General features: G+C 43.7%; 1 protein-coding gene across 6 annotated transcripts in view; it reads left to right on the top strand.

Moving 5' to 3' along the window:
- EHBP1 (EH domain binding protein 1) overlaps window positions 1-17987 on the top strand; it is a 453701-nt gene that overhangs the window by 140645 nt on the left and 295069 nt on the right. For all 6 annotated transcript variants that reach the window (XM_048501846.1, XM_048501837.1, XM_048501820.1 and 3 more), the window contains exons 5-6: window positions 15218-15399; window positions 16812-16951. In XM_048501846.1, coding sequence (XP_048357803.1) covers window positions 15218-15399; window positions 16812-16951 — 322 coding nt within the window. The remainder of the gene's footprint in view (window positions 1-15217; window positions 15400-16811; window positions 16952-17987) is intronic.

Here is a 17987-nt window from a genome sequence, read left to right as displayed (position 1 = left end):
AACGAGTGCTCCTTATACAAGAAAAGCAGCATCGGTTCATGATCAGCAACATCTGCATGATATTGATTAGGTTGCGTCACGTGTGGCTTATTTTGTAGCCATTTTAAAATTTGTGGGATGGTGTCACAACCACCGATTGCGCTGTCCGCATGCAGCTGTCCTTGTGGCCTAGGGACTAATATATACATTTCCTCCCCAACATCTCATCCTGAGGTTAATGAGGAAATTCACAGATGCCATGCTAATATGTATCGTCTGAAGTGACAATTTTTAACCTGTTAAGAGTCAGACCTGATGTTTTGGGGGGGGGGGGTGCATTGCACCTGGCGCATGCCTGGGGGCGCAAAAATCACCCCTTCCTCCCTCGCCTCGCCAGGCCTGGCCCCACCAGCCTGGCCCATTTTCAGCCGGCAGAAAGCTGTTCTCTGCTCGACAAAATTAATACCCTCACCTCAATCAATGAAGTGTACTACAGGAAGTGGTACACACTGATTAAAATGTTACCCAATTCCACACCATGTGGGAAACCATTTGAACATTCAGTCATGAGATTTTCTCACCCTAGGAGTGTGAAAGAAACATTGGACTTACAATGAACATTCCTTTTACTCTGACATGGAGAGGGAACCCAACTTTGATGGTTGACTCTCTTTTTTAATAACCCCTTTCTCTATGGTGTCAGGATATTGTAGTTTGTTCAGTCTCTTATAGAACATACTTCAAACTAAGACCAACCTGAAGGTGCATTTTTGTTCAAGCCAACCAGGTATCTTGCAGTTTGGACACCTCACTAACCGGTGAATATAGCGAAATTTCGTCTTCCTTTGCTAAATTTTGTAAATTTGGCCATCTTCTGGAGAACCTGTTTCATGAACATCTCTTCTGAAGAGTTTGGGGTGAAATAATCCAATGGCATCTCTTAACTGAGCCAAATTAAATTATTGCTACTTCATATTCATATAACTACTAGTCATAATTGTAAAATAATTCATGTCCTGGATTGGCCAACATAGATGCAACATAGATCTCTCCATCTTCTGAGCTACCATTTCAACCCAGTTAGTGTAATCAGAATGTTACATTCATGTTGACAGTAGACAGACAGTTGATTCTATTGGAGGCTCAGTGCAGACGTGCATTATGGGTCTGTTGAACAGAAGTTCATTGTCATTAAAGAGTATTGCAGAGGCCTTCTGTGAAGGAGCAGATTGTCCCCATTGGGAATCAAGTTGGGCATGCTATCTTCGCAGAGAGTCTGGGAAAACATTCCCATTCATTCTCTGTGGAATTATGAGCTTATGTATTAATCCTACAATAGCACTGATTTGTCCACAGTGTACCCTTCGGACTGTGCCCAAAGATGCCGAGTTAGATTGGTGTATTTCTCAAGGCATCCTTACGCACACAAGCTGGGCTACGCCCGTTCTTCCAGTCCTTAAACCTAATGCCAGTGCTCGCCTCTGTGGGGATTACAAGGGCACTTTGCACAAAACATTTAAACAAAACCTGTACCCAATTCCTGCCATTAACCAGGTGTTATATTCTCTTGCAAGAGCAAGGTGTTTTTGATGTAGCTCATGTGTAGCAGCAATTAATGCTGAATGACAGTGTTTCTGGAGGCCCGACATATCAAGTTGATTAGCGTTCCCAGTTTGGAACTACTGCTCTGCCAAAAATGTCCTTCCCAATTTCTAGAAGTAGTGCTGGCAAGAATTCCTCTAGTTGTTTCATGCACAAGTCTTTATGAAGAGCATTCATGCAGAGGCGTTGTTCAAATACAATCCTAAATCATACGTTGGATCCTTCAGAACTGTTCCTCTAATTATGTTCCTTCTGTTCCTTCTCATACCAGGGGTACTTCCGCTAGTGCAAGACTTCTCCTACATAGTTTGGTGTTACATGGGTCAGAATGTTTGAAGATAGTCGGGTTAACTTGCTCTCCCGTCCCTTCCTTTCCCCCTTGTGCAACAAACTGTGATTTGCTCCAAAAGCAACAATCTTTCTTGAGTCAACCATAGTTTGTTGGTGTATTTGAAAAATATTGGTAACTTGCTCTCTACCCTTCAAGCCATGAGGAGGAAATGTCTGTTTAGAACATCTAGTTCAGCCATTCTCAACCAGGGTTCCCTGGTACCCCGGGGTGCCATGAGCATGTCCCAGGGGCACCGCAGCAACACTACCGCCCCCCCCCCTCTTTTTTGTGGTGTCTCCCACCAGTGCCAGCAAGGACATGGAGCTGGCCCATGGGGCAGGGCCTGCCACCAGGTCAGCAGCCACCCCCCCCCCCCCAGTGCTTCCCTTCACCCTGGGAGGGGAAGGTGGGCGGTGTGGCAAGCAGGGGCAATGGGAGGGGAAGGTGGAGGGTGGCGGCAGGGGTACTGTGAGATATGAAGAGTGAGGTCATGGGTACCCTGACCTCGAAAAGGTTGGGAAACACTGATCTAGTTATACTTTCTCAGGACACGCAATTGAATACCAAATCTGGCATATATCCCACTGAGAGCAGTTCCTAAATTGATACATGATACTGCCATAACAGAATTCAGAAAAGATATTCAAGACTTTCTAAAACGAATCAACATTTCCCATACGTTCTTGTGAGATAAAGGCTGCATTCAACCTGTATTTGTTCCGGGCATTTGAATATATAACAGAATCCTCTCATTACTTCCTGGATAAAGGGATGTTCTGAATGCTTGATTGACTCCTGAGTTTCTTAGCATCACAGGCATTGGAATCAGGTTTGGTTCTTCCACATGTCTACCCAGCTTCTACATCTTCACTTTTGTGGAGTCAGTTCTTTTCATCCTGATATGCCTTAAATAATCAGAATTTTCAAGAAAAGGCGCTTCCATCATTGGTGGTGACATTCGTCGTGTCCCAGCACCTCCATTTTTAAAATATTGATAGAACAATATAACATTGTAATGAAAGCTTCAGGAAGTTCTCAGAATCCCAGCTTTCTTTATTGTAAACAAGTAAGTCACTAGACATTTTCTCCTGAGCTGGAGGACATCTTGTGGATGTCCAATTGGGGAGGCAGGAAATTCATCTTTTTTCTTGTTCCTGTTCAGACCGAACAGAAAGCATATATATGTAAGGAACTGACAAATAAGTTGTGTGTGATGACCAATGATGTCCAATAGAAAAAGGCTGAAAGAAAGCGAGGAGTTGTCAAGCCATCCACTGTTGACCACAGCCTACAAAAATCCCAAGGTTTCCCTGAGAAATGACCAAGGAGTTCTGATTGTGCATCCACTTGGACCTTGCTGGACCTTTTCAGAGTAGTAACTGTTAAACTATTGTAGATTCTTACTCCAAATGACTTAGAGAAGCCATTGTTCTAGATCAGCTGTCCTCAAAAGAACAATCTGCCAAATGTTGGCACTTCATGGTTTACTAGACACTGTTGCTTCAGACAGCAGTGGTACATTTTCCCCAAGAGAATCCCATGCTTTTGCCAGCTCTATCCATGACAGAATTTTCACCATTTCACTTCATAGGCACTAGGCCAGTGGTGGCGAACCTATGGCACTCCAGATGTTATGGACTACAATTCCCATCAGCCCCTGCCAGCATGGCCAATTGGCTATGCTGGCAGGGGCTGATGGGAATTGTAGTCCATGAACATATGGAGTGCCATAGGTTCGCCACCATGGCACTAGGCCAACTGAACAGCTGAATTGATGGACGAGACCAGCCTATTACCTCTTGACCTACTATGAGATTCAGACCAGGTGTTCTTTTTTCATCTCGAGACATAATGTTCACCCTGCTATTTATCCTGCAACTTAAGAAAAAGCCAGAGTCGGCTTTTGACATCTACCACTCTTCCCTGTTTCCACAGGAATCTGTATTGACTCAGAGCTAAATAGTGAGGCCACAGTGGTTTCCACCTGAAACAGTGGTCCCCAACCTTTTTGAGCCTGCATGCACATTTGGAATTCTGACATAATATGGTGGGTACAGTGACAAAATGGCTGCCACAGGAGGTGGAGCCAGCCACAAAATAATTGCCACAGTTTAACTGCATCAATTCAATAAGCCTTTATTGGCATACACACGATAATATAAAAATACAGTTCCAGTTAAAAGTGAATAATAAAAAACTTCGCGTTTGTCATACATTCAGTTTACAAACTTCTGACAAAAACTTTGCCACTATAAGGCAACAATGAAAATCCTGACAGTTTAAAAGCATAACTACTTCATCTGATTCAGTATAATCAATCATAGAGTCTATAACTTGGGATAACAAACTGGATCGGAGTTCTTGGTATAATAAGCAGTTCAGGAGGATGTGTGGGATGGAATCCAGCTGTCCTATGCTACAGGGACAGAACCTCTTATCGCTTGGAAGACCTTTAAGTCTTCCTCTATGTAGCGGAGATGGCATGATGTTAAATCTAGCCAACATATAGGCCCTCCTGTGTGTGAGCTCTGTAATATAATAGGCTGGGTATCCCTGCGTGAAAGGAATTGACATATTTGTTGGTGAACAAGATTTATTTGCCAAGCTCTGCAGTTGTTGATAGTCCATTGCAAACAGCCTCTCTTTAATGAGGGCAACAGTTTCAGTGAAGGGTAGCATATTGAAGGAGTCACTGTCATAACCCAGTTCCCTGATCTTTGCTGTAACTATTGTGCACCATTTTGAATAGTGGAAGTTTAACTACATTAACCCAGTATAGATCCTTGTGTTGTGGTGGCAGCTGCTGCCAAAGCAACAATTTTTTAAAATCTGCACAGCCAATCAAATCTTCAGTAGTCAATAAGAAGCCTCGCTGGGCAGAAGCCCTACCTGGCCCCACCCAGTTCCTAAAAACACTTGCAACAAAAGGTATCTGTGGGTGCCCTGGCACCAACAGGCACCATGTTGGAGACCCCTGATCTAAATTATCACGGGCCTTATACCAGTGATGGCGAACCTTTTCGAGACCGAGTGCCCAAACTGCAACCCGAAACCCACTTATTTATCACAAAGTGCCAACACGGCAATTTAACCTGAATACTGAGGTTTTAAGTTTAGAAAAACAGTTGACTCCGAGGCGTGCGTTACTCGGAAGAAAGCTTGGTGGTTGTCGGTGGCTTTGCTTTGAAGCAACCGTGCAACTCTTCCAACGGGTGAATCACAACCCTAGGAGGGTTTACTCAGAAGCAAGCCCCATTGCCAGCAACCGAGTTTACTCCCAGGTAAAGGATTGCGCTTTAGTTCTTCACATGAAAATCAGTGGGGTTTAACAGCACTTAACAGCACTACACTGCCTCCCCAAAACTATGTCTTAGGTTTAATGCTAATAATCGAGCCCAGCGGCCCAGGCCAGCCTAGATATGTGGGGGGGGGGGGGTGTGACTCTGTGTGTGCCCACAGAGAGGGCTCTGAGTGCCACCTCTGGCACCCGTGCCATAGGTTCGCCACCACTAACTTATACAATGTAAGATGCTGATGGTCTGGAGAAGTAACGCTGACCAAATGCATTGTCTCCTTTCTTATACGTTTGTTAACCGATAGCTACCCTGTTTCCCCGAATATAAGACATCCCCTGAAAATAAGAAGTAGTAGAGGTTTTGCTGAAGTGTGAAATATAAGGCATCCCCCGAAAGTAAGACGTAGCAAAGCTTTTGTTTGGAAGCATGCCCGACAAACAGAACACAGAAAAATAAGACACCCCCTGAAAATAAGACATAGCTCATCTTTGGGAGCAAAAAGTAATATAAGACACTGTCTTATTTTCGGGGAAACAAGGTAGTACTATCCTGGCATTCATTTCTATTGCTACCAGTACAAAAGAAGACTTTTCCCTGAAGTAGTTTTTTTTAAAAAAAAACCCGAGCAGAATAACACCAGTGGTTTTTAATGTTTACTTCTTCCATCCCAGTCTTGCTAGAGGCCTAAGTTGTTAAGTTGTTTGTGAGACCTTATAATTCAGAACTTGAATATTTCTGGTATGTGCCAACATTTTTAAACATTAACTTCTCCATTCATATGCATCAACATTCTTAATAAACGTTCTGGATATCTTGCGCCACGATTTTGCTTTTAAGCACCTTTTCGGCACATTGCTCGCATTTGGCCCTTCAGCTATTCCATCCAGCTGTCTAAATTATTTTAACTGACATAGTTTCTAATTTACTCTCTCCAGTTGAGAGAGCTTCCTGTAGCTTGTCTATTTTAGCATTTAATTGCTCTATACTTTCACAAATTAGATTCTGTAGTGATCTATTTTGCTTTACTGGTGAAGCAGCGATCTGTTCAGCGTAGCCTAGGCAATGTGGGACTTGTGATGTCGTTTAAAGGACCGTCTCCCAGGAACTTCCGGACTTGTTTCCCTTTGGAGAGATCACAGCAAGTGAAAAGTAATATTGCCAGCGAGTCTGGCACTCCAACTCAAGATAATGTTTCCACCTTGCTCTTCAGTTCCAATCCCGTCACTTGCGTCTTCTCAAAGCTGTAGTTCTGCTCACCGTCGAGAATGTAAGTAGAGCTGTGTTGCGTCAAATCGAAGGCCCATGAAGTCCAGTGGCTGACCAGCTGCCTCTAGAAAACCCACAAACAGGATGAGTTCAACAGCATCTTGTGCTCCCCAGCAACCGATGAAAAAGGTGTACTGCTTCTGGTACTAGAGAGAGTAGTTATCTGTCATGATTCGTAGGTGATAATTACCCCGTCCTCCATAAATTTGTCCACTCGCCATTTAAAGCCTTCCAAGGTGGCAGCCGTGACCACATCCTGTGGTGCTGAGTTCCATAGTTTAACTGTATGATGTATGAAGAAGTACTTCCTTGTGTCTATCCTGAATCTCCTATGATTCACCTTCACTGGATGACCCCACCTTCTTCCTGCCCGCTCTCTTGACAGCATGCATAATTCTTCAGACCTCCATCATATCTCCCCTTACCTGGCTTTTTTCTAAGCTGTTCAGCCAGAGGTGGGATCCAGCAGGTTCTCACAGGTTCCTGTGAGTAGGTTACTAATTATTTGTGTGTGCCGAGAGGGGGTTACTAATTGGTGATTTTGCCACGTGATTTTTGCCTTAGTTATGCCCCTCCTCTCAGCATTAGCGCACAGAACTTGAAGCAGTCTAGCAGGAGGTGCACCGGCGTGCGTGGCAGCCTGCGCCTGCGTGCATTCGTTTCCCGCCCAAGGACCGGTGCAACGGCTGCATCCTTGCCACAGCCCTGCCCAGGAATGCCCTGCCCCAGAATGCCCGGCCACGCCCCGTTGTGCCCCGCGCAGCCCCATTGGCGCTATGTCACAGTTTGAATCCCACCACCATGGGAACCTGTTACTAAAATGTTTGGATCCCACCAATGTGTTCAGCCCTAAGCATTTTGACAGATCCTCCTGAGGTTCATGCTCTAACCCTCTGATCATTTTGATTGCTCTATTCTGCACTTCTACAATATCCTTTTTAGGTGCAGTGAAAAAGCCAACCTAGCTATAAAACCCTTTTTTTCTCATTAAGTACAACCTCGTAATATTTTGATTGTTTTGAACATACATAATAAGGAAGTTTACTGGTCCTGTTAACACAGTCCTTGCCTGAAACCAGGAACTGCTCATTTAATGTCAAAGCCTTAACAAATACATGCAGATATTACCAGACATTTGTGACGTACAAAGCAAGAATATGATCAAAACATAGAGAAACTGTATCTAGCGTTAGTCGTTACTTACAAAGTTACATGGAGCTGTTAATATGCATAGACTGGACATAGTAATTGGCATTGCAGTCATTGTAGCCATTATATTACATTTTATTTTTATACTATATAGATGATGTGCATCGGTGGTTCCCAATCTTTTTTCACTCATGTACCCTTTGGCAACCCATTTCCCTAAAATTGTACCTCCATATTAGTAAACACCTTATGTAATTCTTTTGTGTACCCTCCAAATGCATTGGCGCATACCCATGGGGGTACACGTACCCAGAGGTGGGATCCAGCAGGTTCTCACAGGTTCCCGAGAGTAGGTTGCTAATTCTTTGTGTGTGCCGAGAGGGGGTTACTAATTGGTGATTTTGCCACGTGATTTTGCCATGTGATTTTTGCCTTAGTTACACCCCTCCTCTCAGCAGTAGCGCGCAGAACTTGAAGCAGTCTATCAGGAGGTGCACCAGCGTGCGTGGCAGCCTGCGCCTGCGTACATTCGTTTCCTGCCCAAGGACTGGCGCAGCGGCTGCGTCCTTGCCACAGCCCCGCCCAAGAATGCCCTGCCCCCGAAATGCCTGGCCACGCCCCTGTCATGCCCCGCCCAGCCCCATTGGTGCTACAACACAGTTTGAATCCCGCCACCATGGGAACCTGTTACTAAAATTTTTGGATCCCACCACTGCATGTACACCAGGTTGGGAATCACAGCCATAAACAATAACCAGTGGCATTCTCCCCATTGAAATCAGATTCTAAACACTAGATCACATACAACTCTGTCCTTTCCAAACAAAGGAAAGGGCAGGATATAAAGAGCTCATCCCACAGATAGAATGACAGCCTCCATCTGAGATCATAATATCATCCCAGTGTAATAGTGGTGGTAGTTACTAACACGCAAGTACAAATTTGACTTTCCAACCTGTGCCAGCAGTGTCAGAGTGTTTGTAATATTGGAAAGTGTTGATTGGTAACTAAGGTGGGGCACCCATTATTTTTAAGAAAAGTTCATGCTTCATTAGTTCCATATTGTTCTAGTAATGGAACAAGTTTGTACATAAGTGTGTTGCCAAAGAACTGAACTATAAGGAGATAGCACATGATTTCTGTTTGATTCTTGTTCTTAAAACTTTAAATTAGAGGAAGTTGAGGGAAACTCCAAATATTCTTTGCTGAAATTTAAGCATCTGGTCCAATTTCAGTACACTGTAAATTGGAAACTACTTTGTTACTGTGCCTGGCTTTGCTGAGATAATGGCAGGAGATGTGAGATTTCCTTGGTCTCTCGCCAACTTTTGTCACACTGAAGAACCTAACCATTGATGAATGCTAAATAGCACGTTTGGGATGGGGAAGGAGGTTCCAATGAGGACCGTCGATCTCCTGGACAAGTCATCATAGGATCTCATCTCTACTTCATGCCATACGAGATTCTTGCACCCCAGACCCACTTGGTACCCAGCTGCAGCAGATTTCCCCTACATATAAACACTCGCTGCCATAAACATACCTGCAAACTTATTCAGAAGTAATCTATTTCAATTTGTACTCTAAGAACAGTTGGCGTTCTTTCTTCTGACTCTTAGGGAGCTACTCCACTTGTGGGCCTAGAGTCCCTGTCCCAGTTTCCCACAGCATAGCCGACAGCAGATTTTTCTATCCCTCTTCTCCCGTAGAGTTCTTTAACAGTGGCAGTCTTCTATGATTGTCAATATCAGGAACGTGGGTCATTGGTCTGCAATAGAAGAGCTAGATTTGAGTCCCGTTGCTCCTTACATACCAACAAGATTTTTGACGGTACGAGCATTCAAGAGTTAAAGCTCCTTTCATTTGCTAGTGGTACCGGACCCCAGGGATGTCCGGCTGGCACCGACATGGGAATTCACTCCCAAATGACATCCCAGTCTGGTGGAACTCCTGAATTCCCGAATGGAATTCACTCCCAAATGGAATTCACTCCCGGCCTGGTGGAATTCACTCCCAAATGACATCCCAGCCTGGTGGAATTCCCGAATGAAATTCACTCCCGAATTCCCGAATGGAATTCACTCCCAAATGACATCCCAGCCTGGTAGAATTCCCGAATGGAATTCACTCCCGAATTCCTGAATGGAATTCACTCCCGGCTTGGTGGAATTCACTCCCAAATGGCATCCCAGCCTGGTGGAATTCCCAAATGGAATTCACTCCCGAATGGAATTCACTCCCGAATTCCCGAATTGAACTCCCGAATGGAATTCACTCCCGAATTCACTCCTGGCCTGGTGGAATTCACTCCCGAATGACATCCGGGCCCTGTGGAGTTTATCTCAGTTTCGCAGGGCCTGCAAGACGGAGTTCCGCAGTTTATCTCAGTTCTGCAGGGCCTGCAAGACGGCCCCATGCCACGGCAGAGCTGGGCGCCACCCCACACCCAAACTCTTAAAGGGGAAGGAGGGGCAGCAAAAGGCGAAGGTGGGGGGAGCAGAACCGAGTAGGCACTAGGACCCAAGCAGAGCATTCAACGACAAAGAAGGTCCAGCACGTGGCAGATGAATATACAACTGTATTTTAACCTTCCCATGGAAAAGAGTACAGGAGAGTCAGTTGCCTACATAGCTGTGTAAGGAGCAAAACGAAAGGTTAAGAATGTTAACCCCAGGATGAAATCAAGCTATTGAGAATCGGTATACTGAGGAAGATACCTTCGAAAACGCATTCAGACGTGTGGTGCAATTCTATATAGGATTCTCATTTTTCTATGTACCATCCATGAATGAACTCAAGGCACAGGAGATATCAGCTCTGTTGTGAAGTTCCATTTGGGAATCACATAAAAATGGAGATACAAAACTTCCGTTGGAATTGAACAGTGTGGTCTCATATGGACTTGTGAATAATTGTTTGTCAATACAGTTGGTGAAAATTTGTGAAGTTCCATTTTGAAACCATACAATATATGGACACATTAAGAAATTTTTGGAACTCATTAGTTTGAAGTCTCATATGGACCTTTGTCATTATATCTTGAATGAAATTATGAAATTGTACCATTGATATGATTTATTGACACTGGCACTTTATATTATGCACTTTATCTTTTGATTATAGTATATTAGAATAGGGTTAGCATTAGTGTAAGTGAATTTACAAGTGTGCAATAACAAAAATAACTTTGAACAAATGTTGTTTTGAAATTGTTTATTACAAATGATGTCTACATACAAATCCAGGTCAGTGCGCCAATTTTGACTCTTTGAGTTGTTCGGTTTTATTGCGAAGTGGAGTGGCACTCATGAAATGTTTTGAGGAATAGCCGGACTCCATGTTAATGACGGCTACTGGCTACAGACGGATACAGCCGCTTATCAGACATCCGCTACTGTCTGTGCTGGCATTTATTAACTGCAGAAAGAGTAGCCATTGCAACAAGTTGGAAATCTGATAAAGAGCTTACAGTAGAACGCTGGGAAGATAAAATGAGAGAATACGCTACCATGGCCAAATTAATTTTGTAAATCGACGTTCAAAACATGAATTCAGTGAGAAACGGGGTCTCTACTTTTCATATGAATCTGATCTGAACATTTAAAAACATAATGGGATCCGCTATGTCATCTGTACTTAATATAATTGTGGGTCTCTATACTTTATTCTTAATTTCTTTTTGGTATTTTCTTGTCTCAGTTTTCTTGTTTCAAGTATTTTCTGTACTGTTTAATTTATTTTTGAAATAACAGTTAAAATATTTTTTAAAACAAGACATCCACTACTTTCTGACTGTGGAACGAATTTTTACTTCAGGTATGAAAATGTTTCTGATAAGAGTAACTTTCACACATCACAAATCATTCCCAAGTTAGCTCAACACAGTTGTTATTGAGTGATTTCTGGGGGACAAGGAAGCAATCACTCTGCAGAAAATAAAAAAAATAGATTTAGCATAGGTGAACACTCTATGGGGAGGGGTCTAAAATAGATTTAGCATAGGGCAGCAGTAGCATAGTGGTTAAGAGCAGGTGCATTCTAATCTGGAGGAACCAGATTTGATTCCCTGCTCTGCCACTTGAGCTGTGGAGGCTTATCTGGGGAGTTCAGATTAGCCTGTGCACTCCCACACACGCCAGCTGGATGACCTTGGGCTAGTCACAGCTTTTCGGAGCTCTCTCAGCCCCACCCACCTCACAGGGTGTTTGTTGTGAGGGAGCAAGGGCAAGGAGATTGTAAGCCCCTTTGAGTCTTCTACAGGAGAGAAAGGGGGGTGGGGATATAAATCCAAACTTTTCTTCTACTACTACTCAATTCCTATCTTCCCATTTTAAAGTACACCACAGCTAAAGATCAACAACTTTATAAATAGCCCAGAGGGCTATCTGCAAATATTTTGCCATTGTGTGTTCAGGTTGCTTTTTTTTTTTAATTTAGAAAAATGAGATTTAGAAGGTTCACTATTTGTTTCATTTATTTTTATACCTTCTTTACATCCAATCAGGGTCCCTAAGGCAATGCCCTTAAAAACATCAAAAACACCGTTTAAACTTATACAAGAATTCTGTAAAAGGAAAAATACCAGAGGAGGGCCAATAGCGATTGTTGGGGGTGGGGGGTATGCCAAATGAGATGAAGTCTTCACTTGCTGGCAGAAGACACTGGCCCCTTCCGCACACGCAAAATAATGCGTTTTCAAACCACTTTCACAACTGTATGCAAGTGGATTTTGCTATTCCGCACAGCTTCAAAGAGCACTGAAAGCAGTTTGAAAGTGCATTATTTTGCATGTGCGGAATGAACCACTGATAGAGGGAGACAGACTGGGGAAGTTCCAGGGTTTTGGTGTTGTAACATGAATGCCTTTCTTGAGTTGCCACCCATATATCTGCAGATAGTAATGGCAACCAAAACAGGACCCTTTAAGATGGCCGAAATGTAGGGTAGATTTATATGGGAGAAGGTGGAACAATAAAAAGGTAACAGGGAAAAAAAACCTCCTGGTAGGATTTTTCAAAATGTTTCTGTCAAAGGGATCATGGCTGAAAAATAGCCGACATATGATGTCTGTCACCTCTCTCTCTACAGTACTGGTACAAAAACCCCTTAGTGATTGAAAACGTAGCGCTGTCGTATTGTTCCATTGTAAATTAAAATGCATGAGAGGTTGCTAATCTGTGTCATTCTGTCAACCCAGATTTGATAAAGGAGATTATTCTTGCTAAACCTCCGCCCCCGGCCCCCCAAAAACCCGATCCTGTTAACTGTCAGGACATAGCAATATATTTTTCCACCGTGGTTGTCATTAGCCTTGAATAAAACACGCTAATTCAATCAAAGCATTCAGGCAGCCTTTCCTAAAGATACTTGACATTTCTGCCCAGTAGAATAAGTCAGACTATAATATGTCATCCCTGAAGAATACCTTGTTTTTTTTATTAAAAAACCCCAGCCTTATCTGTCAGATTATGCACAGTAATATTATACAAAACTATTAGTGCATGTAGAATTTCAAAAATGCACCAAACACTTGAGAAGGATTTAGGCCCTCTCAGAAGAAATACTTAAGAATATGCAAATACTCTTAGCCGTATCAAGTTGAACATACATGACTATTATAAACAAAGCCAGGCCTCTCCTTTCTGGCTGTTCCTGTCAGTCAAAGAACTCGATTAAGATCCAAGTTTAGGACAATTTGTAGAAAGGAAAGTGTGGTCAGGCAGTTTCAATGTGTTATTTTTCCACGAGCAAAAATAATTATATCATTAGACCAGATAAGCACAGTGGTTTATCTGAATGCAAATTGAACTGAGGTATCTGCTTTGAAGGCAGCGTATATATGTGTTGGTTAGTTTGCTTGCTGTGTGTGTGTCATCAGTTTTCTAATAACATTTACTCCTCACTGTAATATTGTCAAACTTTTGAAAGGGTAGTAATTGCTCATACTATGGCATTCCCTGTTAAGATGAATGGATTTAAAAGTTGGTCAGCGAAGAACGCTGGCAGGAAGAACATCTGAAATATAGGCTCACTCCGCATGGGCCAAAAACAGCGGTGTGAAAATGGTGTAAAAGGGTTTAAAACCGTGTAAAGGGGTTTATACTGTTTTCACACCATTTTCACACCACTGTTTTTGGTCCATGCGGAATCAGCCATAGTATTTTATGGACTCTAGGGGCCACCGGAAAGATAAATAAGTGGGTCTAGACCAGGGGTGTCCAACTCTGGTGCCCCAATTGGCCATGCTGGCAGGGGCTGATGGGATTTGTAGTCCATGAACATCTAGAGAACCGCAAGTTGCAGACCCCTGCTCTAGGGTCCCTTCCGCACAGGCCGATAAACATAGATGTAGGATGCTTTAAAAACCTGGGGGGGGGGGGGTTGGGGTTGGAGGGGACACTTCACACAGATCCTACCCCCCAAACGAGTCTGCCGTGATATTTTCCCCAAACCGTTTTTTTTAAATCGCTAAACAAGGAAGTCTTTTTGAAAATTCCAAATTGCAGCTGCTCACAAGCAAACAGCCGTGCGGGAGGCGCTTTATTCGCCTCTTGTTTTCCTTTTTTAAAAAAATTCAGCTTACATCTTCGTAGCTACATAGCTAGCACGTGCGAATGGTCGTATCATGGGACATCGGCGTGGCTGTGGGGGTTCATTTTTTCATTCCTGCATAGCTACGCATGGGTGGAAAGTAATGAAAAAAAAATAGATGCGTCTCTGTGCGAAGGAGCGACAGCAAGCCAGATTGTTTCTGTGGGCTCCAGTTGCTGCCTGCATGGATGCACGTGGATGTGAAAAGAGGAAAATGGAGTCCTTTATCTTGACTGCAACCCGGTGTACATTTGCTGTGCAGAAGGGGCCTAGGTCCATGGTGGGGGAACCTTTGGCACTCCAGATGTTCATGGACTACAAATCCCATCACCCCCTGTCAGCATGGCCAATTGGGGCATCCTACATCTATGTTTATTGGCCTTTGCGGAAGGGGCCCTAGAGCAGGGGTCTGCAACCTGCGGTTCTCCAGATGTTCATGGACTACAAATCCTATCAGCCCCTGCCAGCATGGCCAATTGGGGCACCAGAATTGGACACCCCTGGTCTAGACCCACTTATTTATCTTTCCGGTGGCCCCTAGAGTCCATAAAACACTATGGCTGATTTCGCATGGGCCAAAAACAGTGGTGTGAAAACGGTGTGAAAACAGTATAAACCCCTTTACACTGTTTTAAACCCTTTTACACCATTTTCACACCATTTTCACACCGCTGTTTTTGGCCCATGCGGAATGAGCCTATATTTCAGATGTTCTTCCTGCCAGCGTTCTTCGCTGACCAACTTTTAAATCCAATTGACCATGCTGGCAGGGGCTGATGGGAATTGTAGTCCATAACATCTGGAGTGCCAAAGGTTTGCCACCACTGGCCTAGGTGATATCTAATTTACGTTGTTCTCCTTGTAGGTTTGGGGCTGCCTGTCTCTCTTGATGTCATAATTTAATAGCCTAAACCACTCTTTTTTTGTCTGTACATTGTATAGGTAAAACGTTAATATAATCTTATTTTGTAACCGTAATATTTTATGGCATTTTTTGAAAAAGGAGTCTCCTTCCGGACGCCGAAAAGCCCTCGCCACCAGCAGTATCAACATGAAGCAATACGCGAGCCCCATGCCGACGCAGACCGACGTCAAGCTAAAATTCAGGCCTTTGTCCAAGAAAGTTGTCTCGGCCACCTTGCAGTTCTCTTTATCCTGCATTTTTCTGAGGGAAGGAAAAGCAACGTAAGTTTTGAGTGAGGTGGTAAGCAGATTTTCCCTTCCTCTACCCCTTATTGCGAAAAGTTCTCTTGGAGTAAAAAGCAAATTTCCTGGATGTAGTTACGGGTGTTGAGAAGATTATCCACTGTGCCCAACACGCTGTCAGAGTTGATTACAGTTGTCTGTTGTCGCTACAGAGAGGGCACACTGGCTAAACAGTGTGTTGTTAGTTGGGAATTTGTGGTGTGGTCTCACCTCAGCCGTGAAGTGCTGCAGGATCTCAAGGAGGCCACTGTTCTCTTAGCGAAAGCCCCTCATTTGGTATACGAGGTAATAGTAGCCCTTTTTACAGAGCTGTTGTTGAGAATTACAAAGATGATGCATGTGGAGGTCTACAGCACTAAGGAAAAACACATAACTGCTAATGATTGATTATTCTTTTAAAGGTTAAGTGTACCTTCAATTCACAACCACTTCTTGGTCCCCCCATGAAGTTCCGCCTCTTGGGGTTTTCAGGGCAAGAGATGAGCAGAGGTGGTCTCAGGCCAATGAAGTTCCGCCTCGTGGGGTTTTCAGGGCAAGAGATGAGCAGAGGTGGTCTCAGGCCAATGAAGTTCCGCCTCGTGGGGTTTTCAGGGCAAGAGATGAGCAGAGGCCAATGCCGGCCTCAGTGTAGTAGCCCCTGTCTTCCTTGGTGGTCTCCCCTCCAAGGGCTGACTCTGCTCAGCTCCTGAGCTCCGACAAGATGAGGCAAGTCTTGCCGATACGACTTCTGCATTCAATCTTACGGTCTTCTGCAAATTGCTGCACTACCAGATGGCATATGACATAGGCGTCTCCCTACAACTGGCATGAGGTTACGACTTGTCTCGTTAATAAAAAATACTAAGATTTATTTATGGCTTTTCACCAATTACAAAAAAATGTAACAAAACCTAATAATAAAAAAATTAAGGTGCAATAAATGTAAAACAAGTAGAACAGGGAATTTGCCAGATTAATTGGCTTGTCTCCTTGTTTTAGTGCAGTACAGTCCGGTTGCACTGGTATTCTTTCAATCACTCCGTGACAGAGTCTCTGCCCCCTGGGGAAATAAAACCAGTTTGGAATTGTGTTGTCAAAGGCTTTCACGGCCAGAATCACTGGGGTGCTGTGTGGTTTCCGGGCTGTATGGCCGTGTTCTAGCTGCTAGAACCCGGCCATACAGCCTGGAAACCACACAGCACCCCAGTTTGGAATTGTTTCATATCCTTTGGGAGAGGTAAATTTGAGCTGCATATAGTTCAAGATGATTCACAGCTATTGATCCAAGCAAAGATGTAGATGTTGGTACCATCAGGGAATTCTTAGACGTCGTATCAAGTGAGAGATGCTCAAGAGATCACAATGTTGTCAACAATTTGTATGATGTAGATTACTTGATTTTTTTTTTTAAGGGACGAAGACATGCAAAGTCTTGCAAGTCTGATGAGCATGAAGCAAGCAGACATTGGGAATTTAGACGATTTTGAGGAAGATAATGAAGACGATGAAGAAAATAGAGTGAATCAGGAGGAAAAAGCCGCAAAAATCACAGGTTTGTCTTTTCCAAAAAGGGTGACGTTGAAAATGTGTTCTGAACTGATCTGTAATGGTCTTAAAGCATTTCCCCTTCAAAACAGTAGTACATTTTACATTTTAATATTCTAGTTTCCATTTTTGCCTAAACCATGAGTCACCAGCCTCGGATTCATTGTGTGACAAGTAGCCCAGATAGCTGACATTTGGGATATTCCTGGACAGTAGCCGTGATTTTGGTGATGGCCTACTGGCCCCATCCAAAGGTAAGGAAGGGAAGTGGCGGGGTGCTGTGCCCACCCTGGGGTACTTACCCTGGTGGTGGGGGGGGGGTGTCATTTGCTGGCAGACAGCTGCCGTGCCCCTCCACAGTGGTGGACTCTAATCTGGAGAACTGGGTTTGATTCCCCACTCCTCCATGTGAAGCCTGTTGGGTAACCTTGGGCCAGTCACTTCTATCAGAACTCTTTCAGCCCCACCGACCTCACAAGGTGTCTGTTGTGGGGAGAGGAAGGGAAGGCCTTTGTAAGCCACTTTGAAACTCCTTATGGTTGAGAAAAGCAGGGTATAAATCCCAAACTCTTCTTCTTCTTCATAAAACAAGTAGACTGGAAAGGAGGCTAACGGTGCAAAGGGATGGACTAAGTATCAATATTAGCTAAATTATTCTAGTCTCCCGGGACACATGTCTATGGGGGTGATCACAGAGTTCCATCATAAAAGAGAGGGTACAGTAGGTTTTAAGTGGATTAATTATGCAGCTTGGTTAGCCTTTACGTTGTTTGAATAGGTAAGATGGATAGCATACATGAAAAATAGCAACCGTACAGCTATTAGTGAAACAGCCTGTCTAATCAGCTGTGATAAATGCAATCTTTTCTTTTAAGTTGTGTTCTTTGTAGCTGCTGCATTCGCAGGCGGTCATCTTTTTGCCTGTCTCGCATCATAAGAAGCCAGAAATGGTTTTGACTGCATTTCTGTCTGCCTAGCAAAAGCCCTTCCGCAATCCATACGATTCATCATTGTTTTCCTACTCTGTAATGTCTGTTTCTTAG

Source organism: Sphaerodactylus townsendi, linkage group LG01 (genome assembly GCF_021028975.2).
Source record: "Sphaerodactylus townsendi isolate TG3544 linkage group LG01, MPM_Stown_v2.3, whole genome shotgun sequence".
In the NCBI taxonomy this organism is placed as follows: Eukaryota; Metazoa; Chordata; class Lepidosauria; order Squamata; family Sphaerodactylidae; genus Sphaerodactylus; species Sphaerodactylus townsendi.
This window is presented reverse-complemented; position numbering and strand designations above follow the sequence as displayed.